A 13,125-nucleotide genomic window follows, 5' to 3' on the forward strand; every position below is an offset into this window, starting at 1 on the left:
CCCCCATATATTCTTTGAATTCCCAGTCAGACAATGGCACTATATACCAGTATTAAAAATTGTGGGTGCACATAACCCCAATATATTCTTTGAATTCCCAGTCAGACAATGGCACTGTATACCAGTATTAAAAATTGTGGGTGCACATAACCCCCATATATTCTTTGAATTCCCAGTGAGACAATGGCACTGTATAGCAGTAGCAAAAATTGTGGGTGCACGTCACCCCAATATATTCTTTGAATTCCCAGTCAGACAATGGCACTGTATACCAGTAGTAAAAATTGTGGGTGCACATAACCCCCATATATTCTTTGAATTCCCAGTCAGACAATGGCACTATATGGCAGTAGCAAAAATAGTGGGTGTATATAGCCCCAATTCTATTGCTTTGGGACTCTCAGTGTATTTCTGGGGTGAAGGTGGGGGGGGCACACCGTTGAAACGGGTATCGGGAGTATATATCGGGTATACGGGAATACACTGTCAGTGTATTCCATTCAGGATCCTGGGAAAGCTGGGTTGCGGCGATTGAGCCCGTCAGTGCCACGTTACACTGACAAGCTTCTCCCTGGAATTGAAGTGATATGTAAGCCCAATATATTCTTTGAATTCCCAGTGAGACAATGGCACTATATGGCAGTAGCAAGAAATGAGGGTATTTGTAACCCCAATATATTCTTTGAATTCCCAGTCAGACAATGGCACTATATACCAGTAGCAAGAAATGAGGGTATTTGTTAGCCCAATATATTCTTTGAATTCCCAGTCAGACAATGGCACTATATACCAGTAGCAAGAAATGAGGGTATTTGTAACCCCAATATATTCTTTGAATTCCCAGTCAGACAATGGCACTATATACCAGTAGCAAGAAATGAGGGTATTTGTAACCCCAATATATTCTTTGAATTCCCAGTCAGACAATGGCACTATATACCAGTAGCAAAAATTGTGGGTGCACGTAACCCCAATATTCTTTGAATTACCAGTCAGAAACTGGCACTATATGGCAGTAGCAAGAAATGAGGGTATTTGTAACCCCAATATATTCTTTGAATTCCCAGTCAGACAATGGCACTATATACCAGTAGCAAGAAATGAGGGTATTTATAACCCCAATATATTCTTTGAATTCCCAGTCAGAAACTGGCACTATATACCAGTAGCAAGAAATGAGGGTATTTGTAACCCCAATATATTCTTTGAATTCCCAGTCAGACAATGGCACTATATACCAGTAGCAAGAAATGAGGGTATTTATAACCCCAATATATTCTTTGAATTCCCAGTCAGACAATGGCACTATATACCAGTAGCAAGAAATGAGGGTATTTATAACCCCAATATATTCTTTGAATTACCAGTCAGAAACTGGCACTATATGGCAGTAGCAAGAAATGAGGGTATTTGTAACCCCAATATATTCTTTGAATTCCCAGTCAGACAATGGCACTATATACCAGTAGCAAGAAATGAGGGTATTTGTTAGCCCAATATATTCTTTGAATTCCCAGTCAGACAATGGCACTATATACCAGTAGCAAGAAATGAGGGTATTTGTAACCCCAATATATTCTTTGAATTCCCAGTCAGACAATGGCACTATATACCAGTAGCAAGAAATGAGGGTATTTGTAACCCCAATATATTCTTTGAATTCCCAGTCAGACAATGGCACTATATACCAGTAGCAAAAATTGTGGGTGCACGTAACCCCAATATTCTTTGAATTACCAGTCAGAAACTGGCACTATATGGCAGTAGCAAGAAATGAGGGTATTTGTAACCCCAATATATTCTTTGAATTCCCAGTCAGACAATGGCACTATATACCAGTAGCAAGAAATGAGGGTATTTATAACCCCAATATATTCTTTGAATTCCCAGTCAGAAACTGGCACTATATACCAGTAGCAAGAAATGAGGGTATTTGTAACCCCAATATATTCTTTGAATTCCCAGTCAGACAATGGCACTATATACCAGTAGCAAGAAATGAGGGTATTTATAACCCCAATATATTCTTTGAATTCCCAGTCAGACAATGGCACTATATACCAGTAGCAAGAAATGAGGGTATTTATAACCCCAATATATTCTTTGAATTACCAGTCAGAAACTGGCACTATATGGCAGTAGCAAGAAATGAGGGTATTTGTAACCCCAATATATTCTTTGAATTCCCAGTCAGACAATGGCACTATATACCAGTAGCAAGAAATGAGGGTATTTGTAACCCCAATATATTCTTTGAATTCCCAGTCAGACAATGGCACTGTATACCAGTATTAAAAATTGTGGGTGCACATAACCCCCATATATTCTTTGAATTCCCAGTCAGACAATGGCACTGTATACCAGTATTAAAAATTGTGGGTGCACATAACCCCCATATATTCTTTGAATTCCCAGTCAGACAATGGCACTATATACCAGTAGTAAAAATTGTGGGTGCACATAACCCCAATATATTCTTTGAATTCCCAGTCAGACAATGGCACTGTATACCAGTATTAAAAATTGTGGGTGCACATAACCCCCATATATTCTTTGAATTCCCAGTCAGACAATGGCACTATATACCAGTATTAAAAATTGTGGGTGCACATAACCCCAATATATTCTTTGAATTCCCAGTCAGACAATGGCACTGTATACCAGTATTAAAAATTGTGGGTGCACATAACCCCCATATATTCTTTGAATTCCCAGTGAGACAATGGCACTGTATAGCAGTAGCAAAAATTGTGGGTGCACGTCACCCCAATATATTCTTTGAATTCCCAGTCAGACAATGGCACTGTATACCAGTAGTAAAAATTGTGGGTGCACATAACCCCCATATATTCTTTGAATTCCCAGTCAGACAATGGCACTATATACCAGTATTAAAAATTGTGGGTGCACATAACCCCCATATATTCTTTGAATTCCCAGTCAGACAATGGCACTGTATACCAGTAGTAAAAATTGTGGGTGCACATAACCCCAATATATTCTTTGAATTCCCAGTCAGACAATGGCACTGTATACCAGTATTAAAAATTGTGGGTGCACATAACCCCCATATATTCTTTGAATTCCCAGTCAGACAATGGCACTATATACCAGTATTAAAAATTGTGGGTGCACATAACCCCCATATATTCTTTGAATTCCCAGTCAGACAATGGCACTGTATACCAGTAGTAAAAATTGTGGGTGCACATAACCCCCATATATTCTTTGAATTCCCAGTCAGACAATGGCACTGTATACCAGTATTAAAAATTGTGGGTGCACATAACCCCCATATATTCTTTGAATTCCCAGTGAGACAATGGAACTGTATAGCAGTATTAAAAATTGTGGGTGCACGTAACCCCCATATATTCTTTGAATTCCCAGTCAGACAATGGCACTGTATACCAGTATTAAAAATTGTGGGTGCACATAACCCCCATATATTCTTTGAATTCCCAGTGAGACAATGGCACTGTATAGCAGTAGCAAAAATTGTGGGTGCACGTCACCCCAATATATTCTTTGAATTCCCAGTCAGACAATGGCACTATATACCAGTAGCAAAAATTGTGGGTGTATATAGCCCCAATTCTATTGCTAGGGGACTTGCAGGGTATTTCTGAGGTGAAGGTGGGGGGGCACACCGTTGGAACGGGGATTTGGGGTGTATATATGGGGTATACGGGAATACACTGTCAGTGTGTTCCATTCAGGATCCTGGGAAAGCTGGGTTGCGGCGATTGAGCCCGTCAGTGCCACGTTACACTGACAAGCTTCTCCCTGGAATTGAAGTTATATGTAAGCCCAATATATTCTTTGAATTCCCAGTGAGACAATGGCACTATATGGCAGTAGCAAAAATAGTGGGTGTATATAGCCCCAATCCTATTGCTAGGGGACTTGCAGGGTATTTCTGGGGTGAAGGTGGGGGGGCACACCGTTGGAACGGGTATCGGGGGTATATATCGGGTATACGGGAATACACTGTCAGTGTATTCCATTCAGGATCCTGGGAAAGCTGGGTTGCGGCGATTGAGCCCGTCAGTGCCACGTTACACTGACAAGCTTCTCCCTGGAATTTAGCTCTTATAAGAGCTGTTGGTTGTCTTCTCCTTCCTATCCTAGCCTGTCCCTGCCTACCCAGAATCTAAGCCCTAGCTAACTGGACGGAAACCTCCGTCCTCGGTGAATTGCAAGCTCAGAATGACGCGAAGCTGGGCGGCGCTGTTCTTTTAAATTAGAGGTCACATGTTTTCGGCAGCCAATGGGTTTTGCCTACTTTTTTCAACGTCACCGGTGTCGTAGTTCCTGTCCCACCTACCCTGCGCTGTTATTGGAGCAAAAAAGGCGCCAGGGAAGGTGGGAGGGGAATCGAGTAATGGCGCACTTTACCACGCGGTGTTCGATTCGATTCGAACATGCCGAACAGCCTAATATCCGATCGAACATGAGTTCGATAGAACACTGTTCGCTCATCTCTATTTATTAACTCTTTCTTGCTGGATTTAAAAAAAAAAAAAATCAATCCTGAATAGAGTTTTACATTTTAAATTTTTCGCCATGCAGCGTACAGTATAAGTAACATGTGTCCTTTATTCTGCGGGTCGGTACGGTTACAGCGATACCTCATTTATGTTATTTTTTTATGCGATACTAAGTCTGCAGAACAAAAACACATTTGGGGACATAAATCAGTGATTTTTGCATCGCCATCTTCTGAGAGGCGTAACATTTTTATTTTTCGGTTGACAGTGTTGGTTGAGGGATTATTTTTTGCGGGACAACCTGCGCTTTTTATTGGCACTGTTGTGGGGTGAATATGACTTTTTGATCACTTTTTATAGCATATTTTGTAGGATGAGATGGCAAAAAATCATTATTTCCGGCGAGTTTTTTCCGGTTTTTTTTTCCGACGTTCACCGTGTACATTAAATATTATTTCAGTTTTATTGTACAGGTTGTTACGGACGCGGCGGTACCAAATATGCATTGCTTTTTTTAATTTTTAGTGTTTTTTTTATATAATTCATTTTGTATAGAAAAAAGGGATTTTTGGACTTTAGAACTTTATTACTTTTTTCATACACTTTATTTTTTTTTTTTTTAACTTTTTTTTAACTTTTTCATGTGTCCCTTTAGGACACTTGAATCAGTTGATGCTTTGATGAAAGCATCAGCTGATTCAGCACAGTAGCAGACAGGACACGAGCAGGACATGAACCTGCTCGTGTCCTGTAAGCTGCAGAGGAAGTGAGCTGCATCGCTCACTTCCTCCATCGGTCGGCAGGATCAACCAGGTATGTGGGGGCTCCGGTAGTCTGGGGTCACTGGCCAGACCCCAGACTACCTTTTACTGACATCGGCACCCCCCGATCTCGCCGCGGGGGGTGCCGATCCCTTTCAATTGTCGGCGGATCCCTTTCGATCGCGCCGTGATGTTTGACGGCGCGATCGAAAGGGTTAACACGTCCAGTCGGACTCAGTTCCGACTGGACGTTATGGAGGAAGGGGTTAGGTGTTAGTAACACCTAACCCCTGTCCCCCCCGCACCCCTCCCCCCGCCAGAAAGGTACCTAAAGGCCGGACGTATTTCGGCAATAGTCCGGTCTTTAGGTACCAGCACATGAGGCCGTAAATTTACGTACGGCGGTCCTCATGTGGTTAAATGGAAATGTATATTACAGGATTTATACCATTATGTTAACAGTATGTGAAATTGTTATTTGTACATGTCAATCTTTTACATAAATGCATGAAAATCCAACGTACTGTATATCTAGAGCATGTTCAGAACTCTATGTATGTACACTTTACCCATGGACCTATATGCTATAGCATGTGAATGTGGCATATCATGTGTGTCATTCCATGGTATGGAACATATAAAAACTACAAGTACAAACATGATCTCTAATACATCTACAATTCACTGAAATATGAAATATCTCTGCACATCTTCTATGCAAAGACTTATCCCAATGTATAACTATTAGAGATGAGCGAACAGTAAAATGTTCGAGATTCGATATTCGTTTTGAGTAGCCCCTCAATATTCGACTACTCAAATCGAATATCGAACCCTATCATAGTCTATGGGGGGAAAATGCTCGTTTCAGGGGTAGGCAACATTCGATCAAATAGAACTTACCAAGTCCACAAGTGAGGGTCGGGCTGGATCCTCCGAGAACTCTTCTCCTTGCAGCGTCCCCACGGCCTCTTCCGGCTCTGAATTCACTCTGCCAGGCATGTCCGCACGACAAAAAAATGGCCGCTTACAGTCAAAGCGGCCATTTTCTTGTAGCGCAGGCATGCGCAGTCGGCTCTGCCCAGGCCCAATGACTGGCAGAGTGAATTCAGAGTCGGAAGATGCTGCGGGGAAGCTGCACGGAGAAGACTTCTAAAGGTAGGAGAAGAACCAGCATTGATTGGCCGACTGTATGACCATAGCTGGTTCTGCATTGAATTTTTCCATTTGAATAGCAAGTAGTATTCGATCGAGTACGAGTATTTCGAATACCGTAGTATTTGATCGAATACCTACTCGATGGAATACTACTCGCTCATCTCTAATAACTATAAATAATGTAATGCTTTAGAAATATGGGATTTCTGGGGTTAATCCTTATTTAGCCTTTTAATGTTGCAAATCTGCATCCACAACAGGCAGTGTATGGAATAAATAGGTTTCGGCATCAGAACAACTAAAACAAGATTGTATTGACATTGGATGAAAGAATTTGGTGAATTTGGATATTTACATAAAAGATTTTCTCTCTCAGTAGGCGCACGGTAACATCTGCCAAAAAGGTGGAAGCTAGAACAGATCTTTTTTTATTAAAAAAAAGCAGAGGGAGGTTTTCCATTTTCTTCTGCTATGACTAACATTATTATTTAGAAAAATGCAAAGGGAGGACAAAGACTGTAAATGTGATTTTGTAAGTAAATATATTTCATTGTGTTTATTTATGCCTTGTGTTATTTCATGGCCCTGGATGAATGTTTTATGCAGACTTCCAATACAATTTGAGATTTCTGTAAATGTGAAAGGTTTTTCAGCAATAAGCAATAAAAATGGATTTGGAAAAATGTTTACCAAGGATGATTATGGCCTAGAATAAAAAACTAATTCCACGTTAACCAATTTCCTCCATAGTACTGGTTCTCACCATAGCACTGTGTTTTACCCAGTAGTGGGTAATGAGGATGGTAAGGGTTACCGTTGCTGCCATTAGTAATACTGTCCCCCTCAGCAATGCAATTAAGGGGTGTTGTTGGGCATTGATGGTAGCTGGCTGTCTAACAATGGTCTCCAGAACTGTCATCTATGGAGGCATAGTAGGCAGCCTCTGCAATACTGATTAAAAAAAAAAAAAAAACAGGCCGCACACCAAAGAGTATATGGTGAAAAAAATAAAGGAGGTTTATTGTCTCATGCTGTGACTCAGGAGGCATAACTCTGAAGTAGTACTCGGGTGAGTGGGTGAGCGGATTTTGCCCCGCTTTCGCAGGAGGTAGCAGCGTACTTGTCCAGGACAGTTGGGAGAGTATGCCTATTCTCCGTCTCTGTGATGTCATGTGACACAACCTAGCACTGGAGACTGTAACTAGGGCTTATTTTTGGAATATTTCAAGTTTACTCCAAAAATCCTGCAAAATCAAGCTAAGTCTTATTTTTGGGGTAGGGCTTATTTTTGGAGAAACAGTTTTAGCAAAGTCCAAAGCAGCACAGCCAAGAGAACAAATCCAATTGAAAGGCAGCTACCTACACCATATAAAAAAACGGCATCAATCCTACACACAGTGTTGTGTATACACATACAGTATATGTACACAAATGTAGCATGGTTAACCGTAATGTCTGCAAATGGTTAAACTGCTGAAGTGTGATATCTTAGCAGAGAAAACAAACAATAATAAAATGTCATTAAAAATGTTTTTCCAATAATGTTTCATTGGATTTGTTGTCTTCTGTGATACTATATCATACTGCAGTAGTTTAACTTTGCAAAAGTTTGGGTTTAGGGGGCGTTCACACTACCATTGGTGTCCGCTCAATGTCCATAGCTATTGTCCATTACAAGATTTTAGCTATTCTTCTCCTAACTTTAGATGTCTTCTTTGCCCTGTTGTTCAGTTAAAAATCTGTTTTTCTTCGGTATGCAAATGAGTTCTCTTGCAGCACTGGAGGCGGGCCCCAGTGCTCAAACAGCAGTGGGGACGTCCCCAAAGTTGTGAGAGAACTCTCTCCTGCGCCGTCTCAATCTTCATCATCAACGGTCTCTTCATCTTCTTCTTCTGGCGCTGCGGTCATACTTGTACGCCTGTGCAGCCGGCTCTGACAGCGGCCTGATGGGTAGTTCTATGGAGTACAGAGCGTATTGCGCATGCTCTTGTAATCAGGCCACAAAAAAAATGGCCGCTGGCATGTGCACTTGGCTATGCCAGCGGCCCGATGGCAGAGCCGACAGCGCAGGCGTACAAGTGTTACCGCAGTGCTGGAAGAAGAAGATGAAGAGGCTGATGCTGACGAAGATGGAGGTGACGCTGGAGAGAGTTCTCTTGCAGCATTGGGAACGCCCCCAGTGCTGTTTGTATACTGATGAAAAACGGATTTTAACCGAACGGCGAGGCGAAGAAGACATCTAAAGGTAGAAGAAGAATAGTATATAAAATCCAGCTTTCAATGGAATTCGACAAATCCACTTGTACGTGATAAAATTATTTACTTTATTTTACAAAACAATAAAACAGTCACATAGTGATCTTACGGAGTCAACATATCAGATATATAGATACAGATAATTTTATCCCGTACAAGTGGATTTGTCGAATTCCATTGGAGCTGGATTTTATATACCTTTCAAGTTACGTCTGCCTAAGGATCCTAAGGTTTCCGTGCTCATGGGATTTGAACTATTAATGCTGAATGACATATGGTGAGCTGGACTGTTGTATCGTAGTTATCGTAGGAGAAGAATAGCCTTTCTTAAGCTATTCCAATGTGTCAACTAGAATTTTTTTTTTAATGGTAAAATCACTTTAAAGTCCTTTATTAGTTACCCCATGTGTCTCACAAATTAGTAACCCTTATATGGGGCACACAGGGGTTAATATGAGGGACATGATGGGGTTAACTGCTATTAATGTGAGGTACATGGAGTTACTGAAACTAAACTAATAACCCCAAATGCCTGACATTAATACCTGTGTGTTAATGTACCTGTGTGTGTTACTTTCACTTTACTGTAGCTTCCTCTACTCCATACAACAGACATCTTCTATAAGACACAATGAATCCTGGCCACTGACTTAAGTGCAGTCACATGATGTTACATGACAAGCCAATCACAGAGCAGTAGCACTAAAGGACCTCCCCCTTTGTTTAATTTATGCAAGTCCTTCAAGTTTCTGTGTTCTGTGGATCCTGACTCGAGTATAAGCTTTTTCAGCATAAAAACTGTGCTGAAAAAGTCAGCTTATACTCAAGTATATACGGTAATACACTAAGTTACACATCAATATAAACAATACGTGGATTTTTCTTTTTGACAAAATTCTGTTATATGGAAGCACGATTCATCTCAGTATGTAAAATAATCTATTCTGCCATTTGATTTACTGCATTTTACTGGCAATATAGTGGAAATATGCCCAAGATTTAATTGTAAGTTTTATAGTGTTCATCGAGCACCAGATGGAGCCAATAAACTTCCTCTATTGATGTATCAAACTACAAATGCCAAGTAAGTTTAGTAACTTTGTCCACATATGTAGGGCCAGAAAAAAAATGGAAGAATGTGGAAAACAAAGCAAAAATTGCTAGGTAAACATGGAATAAATTGGTTATTGATACTTCAAGGTAAACATTCAGCACCAATAAATAATTCAGGTTTAATATTGTCATACACTATGGATACTTGGCCTTGTATAATTTGATATTTTTCAGTACATAATAGTAGAATATATTGATGCACAATATACAATTTAAAAAAATCGCTGAATTAATAATACCTGTATTGTTTTCTGGCATCGTAACCAACTGCATTTGATTCCCAGATTTTTGTTGCTAGGACTCTCACTGTATTCAAGAACAGAATGAAATTTAGCTGGAAAACAGAAATTGATAATCAAAATTAAAAATGATTAGGTTGAGAATAATATTTGGTTGGCCAAAGATTGTGGATTTTTCGTCTCTGCCTTCCTTTGTATGGATCTCGAATATCTAAGATTGGGGCTTTTCTTTATGTCATCACACACAGTTTGAAATGCACATAGCTTGGCTGTAAGGCCCCATGCACATGACGGTAAAAAATGGATGCAAATTTATTTTTTTAACATAATTACATAGTAGATGAGGTTGAATGAAGACACAGGACCACAAAGTTAGGGGGGCCACACGGTGGCTCAGTGGTTAGCACTGTAGCCCTGCAGCGCTGGAGTCCTGGTGTTCAAATCCTGCCAAGGGCAGAAAACCATCTGCAAGGAGTTTGTATGTTCTCCCCGTGTTTGCATGGATTTCCAACCCATATTCCAAAGACATACTGATAGGGAAAAATGTACATTGTGAGCTCTATGTGGGGCTCACAATCTACATTAAAAAAAAAAAAAAAAAAAAAAAAAAAAGGACCACAAAGTTAAACCTGTAACTCTACAGTGTTTATACAATCCATTTTTAGGTTTAATCAATTTTTATTGAAATTTTTTACAACAACAAACATAACAAAATAAATATGACTTGAAGACCCAACAGGGACAAAATAAAACCTCCAAGGAGGTAAAGAATAACAATAACACAAAGATAAAGAACCAATTGAGTCAAAACAGGTAAAAACAGATAGACAAGACAAAGGACAGGGGCAGGACACTAACACAACAAGACAGGACCAGGGAAGAAACACGGGAAACCAGGAAGAGCTGCGCAGATGGCGGAAAACCTAAGTTCACAGGGAACCATCAAACACAGCTCAAGGGCAGGACATCTCATGTGAAAAGGGCAGAGAAGTCAGAGGACTCCTGGAACAGAACCCACGGCTGCCAGAGGGCTTCAAACTTAGACTGGTCTGCAGAGTCCTCTGCGACCAAGGCCTCCATCCTCCTGATAAGGAGGAACTCCTGAAGCCACACCATCAGTGAGGGGGTCGTGGTCTTACGCCAGTGTCGGGGTATAACTGTTCTGTTGGCTGTGAGAAAGTGATGTAGGATATCACTCTTGACCGTGGAGATCTTGCCCAGGATGAGAGATAGGGCAAATTGGGGGGAGGGGGTCAAAGAGTGACTGCTAACCTTCATATATAGAGCAAACACAGAGGAACAGAACACCTGAATTGGCCCGCACCCCCACCAGATGTGATAGAGAGAGCCCACTGTGGAACCACAGTGCCAACAATCCTCAGAAACGGTAGGGTAGAATTTGTACAGGAGAACCGGGCAGTGATACCATTGGGTCAGGACCTTAAAATTTTTATCCTGGGCGCTACATGGCCACGGTAAATTATGGGCCAGTGTGAAGAAATAAATCCAATCAGCAGCAATCATGAACCTAAGGTATTTTCCTAAAGTCTGGTGTAGGGAGGGAGGCCCGGGGAAACAGCCGTCAAGAGGATGTCAGAGTGTAACAAGAGAGTGTGTGAGTGTCTCAGATTGAAGGAAAACGCTCTCTAAGGCAGAAGGGACAGAGGAAAGCAAAGGTTGGATAGAAAACTTGCGAAGAAAGGCCACAAACTGATTATACTCCAGCCAAGATAGAGGGATATCAGGAGAGGAAGCGCAGAGCTGACTGAGAGGTGGGAAGGGTACTGACCCCACAAAGGAACCAAACCGGGTGTCCTCCACAGTGGTCCAGCAGAGAAAGTGGCGGGAACATAGGGTTCTGGAAGAGTGGGCTCAGCGGGCCAGGCACCCTAGCCAGAGAGGCAGACTGACGAACACTGTCACACACTGACAGGAAGTGAGAAGCAAGGAGGGAGGAGCAAACCGAAGCCGGGTGATAATGGGGAGGGATCCAAGGCAGGGAAGGAAGGTGGGCAGAAAGAAGATCCGCCTCCAAAGAAACCCACCTCTTGTCTGAAGCGTGGAATTGCCAATTACAGTCCATTTTTAGAATAATCGGAGTCAATGGGTACATACAAATACATAACATCAAATAACAATAGGACATATCTATTTTTGTCCAATTTTCTGTTTTGAGTCTAGGTTGCATTCGTGCTGAGGGGGAAGCGGACAGTCTGCACCAGTGTGTTTAAACAATTAACCATTTGTAGTTGTCAGACCACTCTCCTCTGAAGAGATTGCTGGAGATAGTGCCAGCTTTTGTAATGCGTTAAGAGTCCATTTTTTTCCCCTCAAAATCCCTAGAGGACGCTGAGCCACTTAATATTCTGTGAGGGAGTCATCATCAAACATTGAAATACTACCCAACCCATATTATAGGGCAGCTTGTTTGGATATAACCCCCTTACTGCGGTAGCTCTGGTGTAGGAGTACTGGTCACATCTGCTCAGGTCACATTATATTAGGGCAGTCTGACAGTATTATTCTAAAAACTTTATGAGGAACTATTTTTTGTATTTGCTGTTCCATCAGAATCTTGGTCAGATTTTGGGACATTTGGAGGAATAGCCTAGGTAGATAGTGGTGGAGGTGTGTATTCTTTACCTTAAGCTACATTCGCCACTTGTCTATGTGTTTGTCCATTTGTGCATGGTGTTGTGCATATACTTTTTGGCAACAGTTGTTCCTATAATGGTATTAATAAAGGTCTTCTGCATAAAGTTTGCATGTTCTCTCTGTATTTGCATGAGTTTCCTCCCACACTCCAAAGAAAGATAGGTAACTCTGATTGTGATCTCTACATGAGATGAGTCTGTAAAAGAACATGTTGGCTCTATACAAGCAGGAGAAATAAAAAAAACATCTATTTTTTTGTGTTATGTATCAATGTCACTGATGTTAAACATGGAAGTAATAAACTGATGCAAAACGGACGTTAAAAACTAACACACAGCCAGAAAACCTATGGAAAATGTGTCACATACTGATAGAAAATGGAAGTTAAAAACTGAAAGTTTCATCTGGTTTAAATATTCTTTTCTCACTGTTTGATACCATTGTCAGGGTATC

General features: G+C 41.0%; 1 protein-coding gene across 1 annotated transcript in view; it reads right to left on the reverse strand.

Moving 5' to 3' along the window:
• The window catches only part of PTH2R (parathyroid hormone 2 receptor), a 292,724-nt gene that overhangs the window by 47,427 nt on the left and 232,172 nt on the right, over nt 1-13,125 (reverse strand). The window contains exon 10 of the mRNA XM_075284852.1: nt 10,018-10,112. Within this exon, the coding sequence (XP_075140953.1) occupies nt 10,018-10,112 (95 nt within the window). The remainder of the gene's footprint in view (nt 1-10,017; nt 10,113-13,125) is intronic.

Source organism: Leptodactylus fuscus, chromosome 8, assembly GCF_031893055.1.
Source record: "Leptodactylus fuscus isolate aLepFus1 chromosome 8, aLepFus1.hap2, whole genome shotgun sequence".
In the NCBI taxonomy this organism is placed as follows: Eukaryota; Metazoa; Chordata; class Amphibia; order Anura; family Leptodactylidae; genus Leptodactylus; species Leptodactylus fuscus.